The 13,100-nt window shown below is 36.9% G+C and overlaps 1 protein-coding gene across 1 annotated transcript; it reads left to right on the top strand.

Annotated features, from left to right (window-relative positions):
* The first annotated feature begins 3,646 nt into the window (after positions 1 to 3,646).
* On the top strand, positions 3,647 to 5,942 carry LOC122427157 (olfactory receptor 8S1-like). The gene is made up of 2 exons (XM_043446461.1): positions 3,647 to 3,733; positions 4,990 to 5,942. Exons 1-2 carry the CDS (start codon positions 3,697 to 3,699, stop codon positions 5,940 to 5,942), a joined length of 990 nt encoding a protein of 329 aa, XP_043302396.1. The 5' UTR covers positions 3,647 to 3,696.
* Positions 5,943 to 13,100: the final 7,158 nt, after the last annotated feature.

Raw genomic sequence — 13,100 nt, 5'->3', positions numbered from 1 at the left:
TTTCATATCTGAATGAGATCCTTGCTGGGTACAGTAATCTAGGTTGTAGGTTATTCTCTTTCATTACTTTCAGTATGTCCTGCCATTCCCTTCTGGCCTGGAGGGTTGTTATTTGTTGTTTCTCCCTTGCTGCTTTTAGTATTTGTTCTTTGTGTTTGATCTTTGTTAATTTGATTAATATGTGTCTTGGAGTGTTTCACCTTGGGTTTATCCTGTTTGGGACTCTCTGGGTTTCTTGGACTTGGGTGGCTATTTCCTTCCCCATTTTAGGGAAGTTTTCAGCTATTATCTCTTCGAGTATTTTCTCATGGCCTTTCTTTTTGTCTTCTTCTTCTGGGACTCCTATGATTCGAATGTTTCCTGCTTGCTTTTGATTGCCATTTGTTTGGAAAACCTTTTTTTCCATCCCTTTACTTTCAGCCTATGTGTGCCCTTTAAGTTAAACTGAATCTCATGTAAATAGCATGTAGTTTCATCTTTTTTAAAAAATTCATTCAGACACTCCATATCTTTTGATTAGAACATTTACTCCATTTACATTTAAAGTAATTATTGATAGATAAGGGCTTCCCAGGTGGCACTGGTGGTAAAGAAGCCAGTGCAGGAGATGCAAGAGATGTGGGTTCAATCCTTGGGTTGGGAAGATCCCCTGGGGTAGGAAGTGGTAGTCTACTCCAGTATTCTTGCCTGGAAAATTCCATGGACAGTGGAGCCTGGAGGGCTACCATCTACAGGGTCACAAAGTGTCGGACAGAACTGAGCACGGTCACACAAAAGGACTTATTATTGCAGCTGTGCCAATTGTTTTCTGCCACTTTTGTGGCTCTTTCGTTCCTCTTTCTTTCTTGCTGTCTTCCACAAAGATTTGGTGGGGGTTTTTTTGGTAATGATATACTTTGATTATTTTCTCTTTATCATTTTTTAATCTACTCTAGGTCTTTTTCTTTGTGGTTGCCATGAGGTTTGCATAAAATTTCTCTTAGTTATAAAAAATTTATTTAAAGCTGATAACAATTTAATTTCAGTCACATATAAACACTTTTACTTCTTCTACCCAAAAATTTATGTTATTGATGTCAGAATTTACTTTTTACATTGTGTATCCTTTTAAAAAATTTAGTGGTTATCATGTACATTACTCCTAATACTTTGATCTTATACTGATAAGGTCTTATAAGATTAAGTATATATAATTATAAGATTAAGTAAAAGTCTTATACTGCAGTTAAAAATAATTTGTGTACCACTAGGGGCTTCCCTGGTGGCTCATATGGTAAAGAATCTAACTGTAATGCAGGAGGCTAGGGTTTGATCCCTGGATGAGGAAGATCCCCCAAAGAAGGGAATAACAACCCACTCCAGTATTCTTGCCTGGAGAATTCTATGGACAGAGAAGCCTGGTAGGTTACAGTCCATGGAGTTGCAAAGAGTCAGATTTGACTGAGCAAGTAACACTTTCTATTTTACTTTCCATTATAATATTACAGTAGTCTGTATTTGTCTATATATTTACCTTATCAGTGAGATTCATACTTTAATATGCTTTTATATGTTTAGCATCGCTTTGTTTCAACTTAAAGAACTTCCTTTAGTGCTTCTTATAAGGCAGTTCTAGTGGAGATGAATTTTTCCTATTTTTGTTTGTCTGGGAAAGTCTTTATTTAATTTTTAAAGGACAGTTTTGAGATGTACAGTATTATTGGTTAGCAGATTTTTTCTTTCAGTACTTTAAAATATGAATGTAAGTCTTTCTTGTCCTGCTAAGTTTCTGCTAAAAAAAAAGCCCCACTGATACTCTTATGAGGGTTCTCTTTTATGTGATGAGTTGATTTTCCCTTGCTGCTTTCAAAATTCTCTCTTTCTTTGACTTTTGACATTTGATTATAATGTGTCTCTGTAGACCTCTTTGCATTCAACCTGTTTGAAATTTGTTGTGCATCGTCAATCTGGATGTCCATTTCCTTCCTCAGATTTGGGTGTTTCCAACATTTATTTCTTTAAGTAACATTTCTGCCCATTTTTCTTTCTCTTCTCCTTCTGGGACACCATTGATGTATGTATTGATTTGCTTGATGTAGTCTCATATGTGCCATAGACTTTCTTCACTGTTTTTCATTTTATTCCTCTGATTGGATAATTTAAATTGATTTATAGTCAAGTTCACAGATTACTTTTTTCTATTTGGTCAAGTCTGCTGTTGAAGCTCTTTATTTAATTTTCAGTTCAGTCACTGTATTCTACAGTTAAAAAATATTTGGTTGGTCCTTTTTTATAGTTTCTGTTTCTTTATTGAACTTCTCATTTTATGTATTCCTTTCCTGATTTTGTTCAGTTATATGTTTTCTCTTAGAGTTCACTGAGTTCCTTTAAGACAGTTATTTTGAATTCTAACAAAGAGTCAGTTACTAGAGTTTTATTTTTGTTCTTTTGCTGGTGTTATGTTTCCCTGATTCCTCATGATCCTTGTAACCTTGCATTAGTGTCTATACCTTTCAAGGAGGAGTCACTTCTTTGAGTCTTTATAGTCTGGCTTCAGCAAAGAAAGCTCTTTACCAGTTAATTTTGCCTGAGATCTGTGTGGGCTGGTTGGTGAGAACCATGAGCGGGAGCTGGTGAGGTATGTGTGCCGGCCTTACGCTGGGGTTCACTAGCAGGCAGGCTTGGTGCCAGGTTTGCACATGGCCTTACCAAGTCCTAAGATCTGTAGATGGATAGACTTGATGCCAAGGTTCAGGCAGACCTGCTCTAGGGGGCTGTGGTTGAGCCTGGTTTCTGAACGCATTAGTGAGCAGGCTCGGTGCTGGGGTCCATGACAAGAACACCTGGCACTGGCATCTGCCTGTGTGCTTGTTCTCTCTTTCCCCCACAGAAGAACTCAGATCAAAGGTGGGTTTTTTGCATGCTTTTTTGTGCTCAGTTATGAAAGGGGTGACAGAGGTAAAGTAAAACTTTATTCCTATCCTTTCAATTGTGTCTTTTCTCGTTTCTGTGTTCCACCAGTGTGCTATAGTCTCTTACTTGGATTCTAAATCTTTCATAAAGGTATTTTTAATCCATAGATGGTTGTTAAATTAGTGCTTCTCTGGGGAGGGTGAAGGCTGGGACCTCCTAGCCCGCCATCTTGCTAACATCACTCCTTAATTATATTTTTAAAAGATTGCTCTGAGAATCTCAAAATAACCTGAAATAAAAACCTTGCTATGAAATCAAACCCCTAGCATTAACTTTTATCACAGTGATAATTTCTGTGCAAGGTATTGCCTTGAGCCAAAGTTGAGTTTCTCTCTACAATTCATGGAATCTCTGGATCTAGTTAGATGAGCGGTGTTTGTTGGTAGCCAAGAGAAAGAGAAAGCCTTACCTCTGGCTACTGTGAACACTTACTTGAGTTCCTTTCCAAGTTGCTTTGCTCTGGGTTGATTTCAGAATGAGCACTGGGAGCCCCCATGCACAATGCTGCTGTACACAAAGAGTGAAAGAAGAAGAATTTTAAGAAATTATTCTCCCTTATCCTGAGGCCAAATTACTGTCAACAGATGTCCAGATGTGGTCCACATTTTGTCACTTTACATTATTAGTGTTAAATTTCCATCATAAGTGTTAACTTTCAATGTGATTTTCTATTTCTTCCCCACAGCAGTATTCTCACTGTTGACTTCACAAGCTAAACAGTTTTATCACTTACTGGATCTGAATATGCCACATACCAGTGTACCACTAACTGAGAATTCAGGTAAGTGGGTATTGTTCCTCAGGTGGGCTGGGAAACTCAGCTATTTAGTCGAATGGACAAACGAATGGACAAAAGGATAGGTTTCTGAGTCTTCAGAAATGGTGAACTAAGTGAACTAGTGTTGAACTAGAATGTCAAAGGCCAGGATGGGTCTCAAGATTAAGTCCAGAGTACTGAGTAGTTATATTGAGACTCAGCACTTCTATATATTGACCCCCATATATAGAATATCAAAGGGATATATGCACAAGTCTTATTTAAAGTGTGAGAAGAGACTTTAACTAACCATGTGGAACCTTAAAACTTGCCAAAATGACTTAGATACATGTGGCGACTATATATATATTTTTGGATATATGGGTTTTAGGATGAGAATGGTGTATCTATCCAGAGCATTGTTCTGTTACTGGGAAACAGTTTCTCGTGACTCACTGTAGTCATAGCATTGCCTACAAAAACCCACCTAAAATATCACTGGACATGATAATCTAGGCTACTGGTTTTTTAAAATTTTTCTGTAATTGTATTAACATATTTTAAAATTAAATGATAAATGATGCCACTAAGTAAAATGAGAGATTTAAAACAAGAAAAATCCAAAGCAATATAATTTCATATTCAGTCTCTAAATTTCCTTCTTATGACATTGTCCTCTTACCTTCTGATGGTTTCTTACACTTCACTTTCACCTATAGTTCATGACTGAACACTTAATTTCATTATTATCATGTCTTTATAATTTCTTATGTGCCTATGGGCATGCTCACAGACATTCACACGTATAACCAATGAATTCATTTATACTTTATTGAAAACAAATGGAAGCAATCGAATGGAAATTCCCTTAACTTCCTCCACTTGTGACCTTCCCTCCTAGATATAGAACAGACAAAGTGCCCCTGCTTCTACCTAAGTCCTTTTCACCTAGATTTAATACTCTGTTTCTCAAGTAATTCACTCTTGAAATTTTTCTTCATTCTCCTCTAATGTCAGGGGACTTTCCTTTTCAAACGTATCACTATGAGCCATATAAAAGTACTCTGGCTCAAAAAAAGATTTTAATAAAAAAATAGTAATGTGGCTGATTTAGAACATTTCTTGTATGATAATGACCAGGAAGTGAGCTTTTAAGTATCTGAATATGGATTGTGGGACAGTAATGAAGAAAACATTTATGCAGAGTAAGATCTAGGTGCTGGGGTAACTGAGAAGCATTAAAGGACTTTTGATATGGATATTCTTTTTTTGTTTTCCAGAAAGAACACTTCTCTATATGATAATGAAAAACCATAGTGCTATCAATGAGTTCGTTCTTCTTGGACTATCTGTTGACCCAAATATTCAGGCTGTACTCTTTGTGCTGTTCCTTCTGATTTACCTCCTCACTCTGATGGGAAATTTATTGATGCTGCTGATGATTAGGGCTGATTTTCACCCCCACACACCCATGTACTTCTTCTTGAGACAGCTCTCCTTTCTGGATCTCTGCCATTCATCCGTCACAGTCCCCAAGATGCTGGAAAATCTACTTTCTGAAAGTAAAACCATCTTCATAGAGAGCTGCCTGGCTCAGGCCTTCTTTGTGTTTACCACCGGGGGCACTGAGGCCTGTCTGCTGGCTGTGATGGCCTATGACCGCTACGTAGCCATCAGCTCCCCTCTGCTTTACGGCCAGGTGATGAACAGCCAGCTCTGTGTTGGGCTGGTGTGGGGCTCCTGGGGCCTGGCCTTTGTGGATGCTCTCATCAACATCCTCCTGGCTGTCGATTTAGACTATTGTGAGGACCAAACTATTCCCCACTTCAGCTGCGAGCTGTCTTCCCTCTTCCCTCTGTCTTGCTCTGATACCTCCACCAATTTCACGCTCCTGCTCTGCTCTTCATTCTTACATTTCTTTGGAACCTTCGTCTTCATCTTCTTCTCTTATACCTGTATTGTCTCCACCATCTTGAGCATCAGCTCCACCTCAGGCAGAAGTAAAGCCTTCTCTACCTGCTCCTCCCACCTCACTACTGTGATTTTGTTTTATGGCTCAGGTTTCCTCAGCTATCTGTTGCCAGCCTCAGGTTCTGCCCTGGAGATGATCGTCTCCTTGCAATACAGCGTGATCACTCCCATGCTGAATCCTTTCATCTATAGCCTGCAGAACAAGGAGGTGAAGGCAGCTATGGGAAGAGTGTTTAGAAAATACTTTCATTCTCTTTTGTAGTATACACAAAATGATTATGAAAGAGAAGTTGAACTACTGTGCTACATGATCAAACAATGGACTTTAAGGAGAGTTTCTTGATTGTCCAGGCTGCCAGATGTTACAGGGAACATAGAGCGATTATTTCCTTGGAAATGCTTCCAAAAAGGATAGAAGACTCTTGGGATGATTCAGGTTTAGTCTTATTTGGCAAAGGAGAAATGAATCAGATAATTCTCTTTTTTACAGGATCATTTTGTTAAAATGTTGATTTATTATTCATATTATGTGAACATTTGTTGCTTGTGTTATTCCTCCTTCACACGTCTTTGAATAATGACACTCCAAATCCCTCGGAAAACTGATTTTCTCAAATTTATACATCCATAGAGTGAGGTGATCCTATAACCCAGGATAGACCAACCATTCTGTCCTTTTCTTCTGACAGTGCATTCAGGCAAGGAGTGAAACAAAAACCCAAGTGTTATTACTTAGAATCTTTCCATAGAAAATTCAAATATTGAGCAGGAACAAACAACAACAACACACCCATTATTCAGAAGAAAATCTGACTGTAGTGCCTAAAGAGACTGTGAAACCCTGTTCCCCTGGCACTTGTCCTTCCTGAGGTCATGTTTTTAATAGATATGGTAATAGTAGCCAATTTGTTACATCTCTTAACTCATGCCACAAAGTGCACTGAGCACCTGGGATAGACAGACTGGCCCCTCGAAGAGGATCTCACAATCCCTGGAACTTGTAAATGCGTTATGTGGCAAAAAGGACTGGATGGATGAATAAGGTTATAGACCTTAAAAGAGCTTGGGTATCATAGATTATCCAAGTGAACTCAATCTAATCACATAAATCCTTGAACACAGAGAAACTTGTAGGCAGTTATGATGAAGCAGAAAGGAAAGGTCTTTTAAAGGTAATATCACAAAGACTCAAACCACCATTGCTGGCATGGGTCTGTGAGCCAGAGACTGGGTGGTTCCTAAAAGCTGAAAACAACTCCCAGCCAAAACCAGGAAAGAAATAGAAACTTCAGTCCATGGAATTCATGAACTGAATTCTGCCAACAACCTGGTGTCCCTTCCAATCCTCCAGGTAAGGCCTGCTGACTTGATTTGGCCTTATGTGACCCACATCAAAAAATCAGTTGAGCCCACCCATATTTCTGACCTAAAAAAGCTTATCAGAAAATATATTTGTGTCATTTGAGTTTGTGGTCATGTGTTTTATGGCAGCAATAGAAAACTATTAATAATATTCTTGTTCAGTGGAGCTTCCCCAGTGGCTCAGCAGTAAAGAATCAGCCTGCAATGAAGGATAAACAGGAGACATGGGTTCTATCCCTGGGTCAGGAAGATTTCCTGGAGGAGGAAATGGCAATCCACTCAAGTATCCTTGCTGGGAAAATCCCATGGACAGAGGCCTGGCAGGACACAGTCCATAGGGTTGCAGAGAGTCAGACACCTAACTTTTATTATCTGTTATCTAACTTTTTTTTTTTTTTTTGTTATCTAACTTTTATTATCATACTTAAGGAGATGCATTTATTGTTAACTGTCCTTTACTGGTAAGGAAATGAGACTCAGGATGTTTATATACTGTCCAGAAATTCAGAGCAAGGAAATGGTGGAGCTGGAATTTTAACCCATGCAGTTTGAGTCGAGTCCACACACTCAATCACTGAAGTGCTACTTCCACTAAGTCTGTGAGGCTCACAAGTACTTTCTGTAATTATATTTTCTGTTGAATTAGTTGCTTACAAACAAAGAATGGTAGTTGATACAGGTATCAAAAGTGAGGTTCAAACAACAGAAATTTGGGTGAAATGCAACAGATAAATGGTGAAAGTATTTAGAATTAGGTATTTGGTTAAGATTTTGGAAAGGACAGTAATTGCTATGCTTCCTCTTCTATTTTGTGAACTGTCCTTTTTTCCAAAAATGTATTTTTCTCCCTTTAATTAAGCTATCTTCAGTCAGTTTCTGTTTCTTTCAAAGAAAACTGATTGGTTTTAAAATTAGAACTGGGAGATTGATTTGTAGACAACAACTCTCAGGGAAATGAGGATATTTAGTATTTATGATTGTGCTAAGACAGGTACAATGAAGTCAGTCATCTGTCCATCATTACTACTCATGATATATAATTGCCACTCTTATTTTAAGACCCATTGTTTGAGACCATGGACACTGTACTAAGCCCTGGAGTAAGGGAAATTTTCTAACATTGAGCTAGTACAAGAGAAAGAGGAATGCCAAGGCCACAAGGACTTCTATTGTTAAGACAATTATTTCATTTCTTGATTTTTAAATTTTTATACAGTTATAAAGGTTACTTTCCATTTATAGTTATCACAAAATATTGGATATATCCCCTGTTTTATACAATATATCCTTGAGCCTATCTTACACACCTAATAGTTTGTACCTTTCACTCCCCAACCCTTATGTTGCTCTTCCTCCACCCTAGTAACCACTAGATTTTTCTCTATGTCTCTGAGTCTGCTTCTTTTTTGTTATGTTCAGTACTTTGTTGTATTTTTTATACCCCACATATACGTGATGTCATACAGTATTTCTCTTTTTCTGAGTTATTTCACTTAGTATTATGCCTTCCAAGTGAATTCATGTTGCTACAAATGGCAAAATTTTGTTCTTTTCATGGCTAAGTGGTATTCCATTATATGTATATGTGTATGTGTGTATATATATATGTATATATATTCATACACACACACACACACACACATCTTCTATATCCATTCATCTGTTGATGGACTCAAGTTATTTCCATGTCTTGGCATTTGTAAATAATGCTGCTCTGAACATTGGGGTGCATGTATCTTGTTAAATTCGTGTTTTAGGGGTTTTTTGACTATATACTCAGGAGTGGAATTGCTGAGTCATACAGTAGATTTGTTAGTTTTTTGGAGAAATCTCCATACTCTTTCTCATGGTGGCTAAACTAATTCGCATTTCTAAAAACAGTGTACAGGGTCTCCCTTTTCTTCACATCCTCCCTAAGGTTTTTTATTTGTAGATTTTTTGATGATAGCCATCCTGACAGGTGTGAGGTAATATCTCTTCATGGTTTTGATTTGCACTTCTCTAATAATTAGTGTCAGACTTTATTTTGGGGGGGCTCCAAAATCACTGCAGATGGTGACTGCAGCCATGAAATTAAAAGACGCTTACTCCTTGGAAGGAAAGTTATGACCAACCTAGATAGCATATTGAAAAGCAGAGACATTACTTTGCCAACAAAGGTCCGTCTAGTCAAGGCTATGGCTTGTCCAGTGGTCATGTATGGATGTGAGAGTTGGACTGTGAAGAAAGCTGAGCGCCGAAAAATTGATGCTTTTGAACTGTGGTATTGGAGAAGACTCTTGAGAGTCCCTTGGACTGCAAGGAGACCCAACCAGTCCATCTTAAAGGAGATCAGTCCTGGGTGTTCATTAGAAGGACTGATGCTGAAGCTGAAACTCCAATGTTTTGGTCACCTGATGCAAAAAACTGACTCATTTGAAAAGACCCTGATGCTGGGAGGGATCGGGGGCAGGAGGAGAAGGGGACGACAGAGGATGAGATGGCTGGATGGCATCACCAACTCAATGGACATGAATTTGAGTAAACTCTGGGAGTTGGTGATGGACAGGGAGGCCTGGCGTGCTGTGATTCATGGGGTCGCAAAGATTCGGACACAACTGAGCGACTGCACTGAACTGAACTGAATAATTAGTGATGTTGGACATCTTTTCATGTGCCTGTTGGCCATCTACATTTCCTCTTTGAAAAATGTCTAGCTTATCTGTACATTTTTAAAATCAAGTTGTTGGGAGAAAATATTTGCAAATGTTATGACTGACAAGGGATTAGTATCCAACATATATAAACACCTTGTACAACTCAACATCAAAAAATATTTCTTGATTTTTTTATCTTCAGGTACAGAATGAAGTTCAGGGACTTTCTTTCCCTATGCTGAACAAATACATAACCTTTTTTTAATTTATTTTTTAAAAATTTTTTCTTTCTTTTTTTTTTCATTTATTTTTATTAGTTGGAGGCTAATTACGTTACAATATTGTAGTGGTTTTTGTCATACATTGACATGAATCAGCCATGGATTTACATGTATTCCCCATCCCGATCCCCGCTCCCACCTCCCTCTCTACCCAATCCCTCTGGGTCTTCCCAGTGCATGACCTTTATAGATGTAGAACAGAGACTATTCAAAACTAACTTCAGAGACTGATTCAGTGACTTCACTACCACAGCAGGTTGCTTATGGGAGAAATGGATGTTGACCTGAGAATTATATCATCTCAACATCATGGAATAGCAGAATAATGTCATGATGAAGAATTTGAAGGACCTGGAGAATCATGAACCTCCTACCTCTCTAAAACCAGCATGTTTTCTCTTGCCCCAGCATACTGTGACCCCCAAATGGAAGAAAATTAGTTACCCCTCATATTACCCTTCCATGTTTCTCTGTTGAGATCTAGGATTCAAAACCAACATGGCTTGAAAGATGAGATCAGAATCAGGAAAGGAAAGAATTACATGTTGAAAAAAATAAATAGATGAATTTTTATCTCTAATAATCTAGAGAATATTTCTGAGAAATTTTTTTTTTTTCTTAACCAAGGAGAGCCAATTTAATTTCTGTGTAGTAGTGTTTTTTGAACCATTTTTATGTGTCTATGTTCTTTTATTCAGACATCATTTTACACAAACACTTGAATGGTATCACATCATATTACAATCTATTTCCTGGGGATTTTTTGGCTTGCCATCTTTTCCACATCTTCTCCTGCTTATTCTCCTACTCAAGATAATCCATGTTAACCACAGAGTGTATCTTTCTTAGCTTTCTCTGGGTTTATACATTCACATTCAAACTTATGTACACATATGCATATACATATGGTAAATAGTAGTTTTCCATCTCTGTTTAAAAACTGTATATATTATACACTTCTGTTTGCTTTTCATTCGTGAATAATTTATATAAAACGTACTCCACCTCAAATGGCCAGCTCTAATTCATTATTTTTGTGTGTATCAGCATAAAATTCTCTTATAAATGTGCCATAGTTTCTCAAACCATTCCCTTACATTTAGGCTCTCTTTGCTTCCATTTTTTAACCAGTACAAAAATGGTACAGTAAACATTTTTGAGTACGTACTGTGAAATTTAAATGTTTTTATTTCTTTGGCATTTCTTTCTGATTCCCAGAAGTAGCATTGTAAAGTGTTTGTATTTTTCTAATTTTGATTGATGTCACCAAATTGTTTTCTGGATATGCACTAACACTTCACAACTCTACCAGCCAAGAGTGTCCATGGCACTGAGCCTGCAATGTTATAGTTTACTACATAGTGCTATTTCATTTTTATTTCAGTTTGCATCCCTCTGCCACTAGGCAATGTTAACATCTTTTCACACATTTTCACATATTAGATTGTTCTTTGCATTTGATCTTTTGTAAAGGTCATGTCCTCAGCCAATTTTTTCTTTCAGCTTGTTTTTGTGGCCTTTAATCAGTTTTATAGCATTTCACATTTCATGTATATTGACATTCATATTCTATGTAGTAGGTGTTTTTTCTGTTTTTTGTTGTTGTTGTTGTCTTTATTTATGGTACCTTTTGCCATGTAAAAGTTTTAGTTTTTACATGTTCATACGTAATTTATTTTCTTCAAACAATAAATCTCTTTAGCCATTAAGATAAAGGTCTATTTCACCTTTGAATTTAAAAATAGTTCTGTAGATATGCTTTCTTACACTTAGTTTTAAGTTTAATTTTTTTACATTTGTATATATAATCATTGGAATTCATGTTTGTACTTGGTGTGAAATAGGTGTCTAACTATATTAGGGTATGATGGATAACAACTATGACAGCAACATTAATAAATAAGATATTTTCTAACTAAACTAAAATAGCAATTGAGTCACACATTAAACCTGAGGTAAGTTTGTAGTTTTTAAATTTTTTAGCCAGTGTTCTATTTATCTTTTTATTAAATTGTTAGTATTTGGCAAAATAAGGCTCCTTCAGCAACGTTACCCCACAACCACTATTATTCTTTCTCATTATTTTATTCAACCTAAAAACATCCTATTTTGGAATCCATCCATTGCTATGTTCCTTTTGCTTTTGGTTTATTCAGAAATTTTGCATCACTATTTATAATTGATATTATTCTATAGCCTTACTTTCTGGTTATCATTTTGCATTTTATGGTAATCATATGTCCTGTGTGTGATAGAAATTGCTTGTTGTCACCAAATGCTTGTTGTGTTTTTTTTTTTTGCCTCATCACAGAATTATTACACTTCTTTATCCAGGCTTTCGTATATACAGAATAATTCTTTAGCAAGTCTTTCTTGCAGCTATGTATAACAATGTGAGGTGCCACAAAAAAAAAATTACAGGCCAATATCACTGATGAACATAGATGCAAAAATCCTTAACAAAATTCTAGCAAACAGAATCCAACAACATATTAAAAAAATCATACACCATGACCAAGTGGGCTTTATCCCAGGAATGCAAGGGTTCTTTAATATCTGCAAATCAATCAATGTAATACACCACATTAACAAATTGAAAGATAAAAACCATATGATTATCTCAATAGATGCAGAGAAAGCCTTTGACAAAATTCAACACCCATTTATGATTAAAACTCTCCAGAAAGCAGGAATAGAAGGAACATACCTCAACATAATAAAAGCTATATATGACAAACCCACAGCAAGCATCACCCTCAATGGTGAAAAATTGAAAGCATTTCCCCTGAAATCAGGAACAAGACAAGGGTGCCCACTCTCACCACTACTATTCAACATAGTGTTTGGAAGTATCCTGGCCACAGGCATCAGAGAAGTAAAAGGAATCCAGATAGGAAAAGAAGAAGTGAAACTCTCACTGTTTGCAGATGACTTGATCCTCTACATAGAAAACCCTAAAGACTCTACCAGAAAATTACTAGAGCTAATCAGTGAATATAGTAAAGTTGCAGGATATAAAATTAACACACAGAAATCCCTTGCATTCCTATACACTAACAATGAGAAAACAGAAAGAGAAATTAAGGAAACATTACCATTCACCATTGCAACAAAAAGAATAAAATACTTAGGAGTATATCT

This window comes from Cervus canadensis, chromosome 25 (genome assembly GCF_019320065.1).
Source record: "Cervus canadensis isolate Bull #8, Minnesota chromosome 25, ASM1932006v1, whole genome shotgun sequence".
Lineage (NCBI taxonomy): Eukaryota > Metazoa > Chordata > Mammalia > Artiodactyla > Cervidae > Cervus > Cervus canadensis.
Note: the sequence above shows the minus strand (reverse complement) of the source record. Positions and strands in the feature narration are given on the sequence as shown.

Bases quoted from the DNA above. Each gene is read 5' to 3' on its own strand.
- LOC122427157 (XM_043446461.1), top strand. From the start codon at position 3,697: ATGCCACATACCAGTGTACCACTAACTGAGAATTCAG. The intron at 3,734-4,989 runs GTAAGTGGGTAT...TTTGTTTTCCAG, and splicing joins ACCACTAACTGAGAATTCAG to AAAGAACACTTCTCTATATG.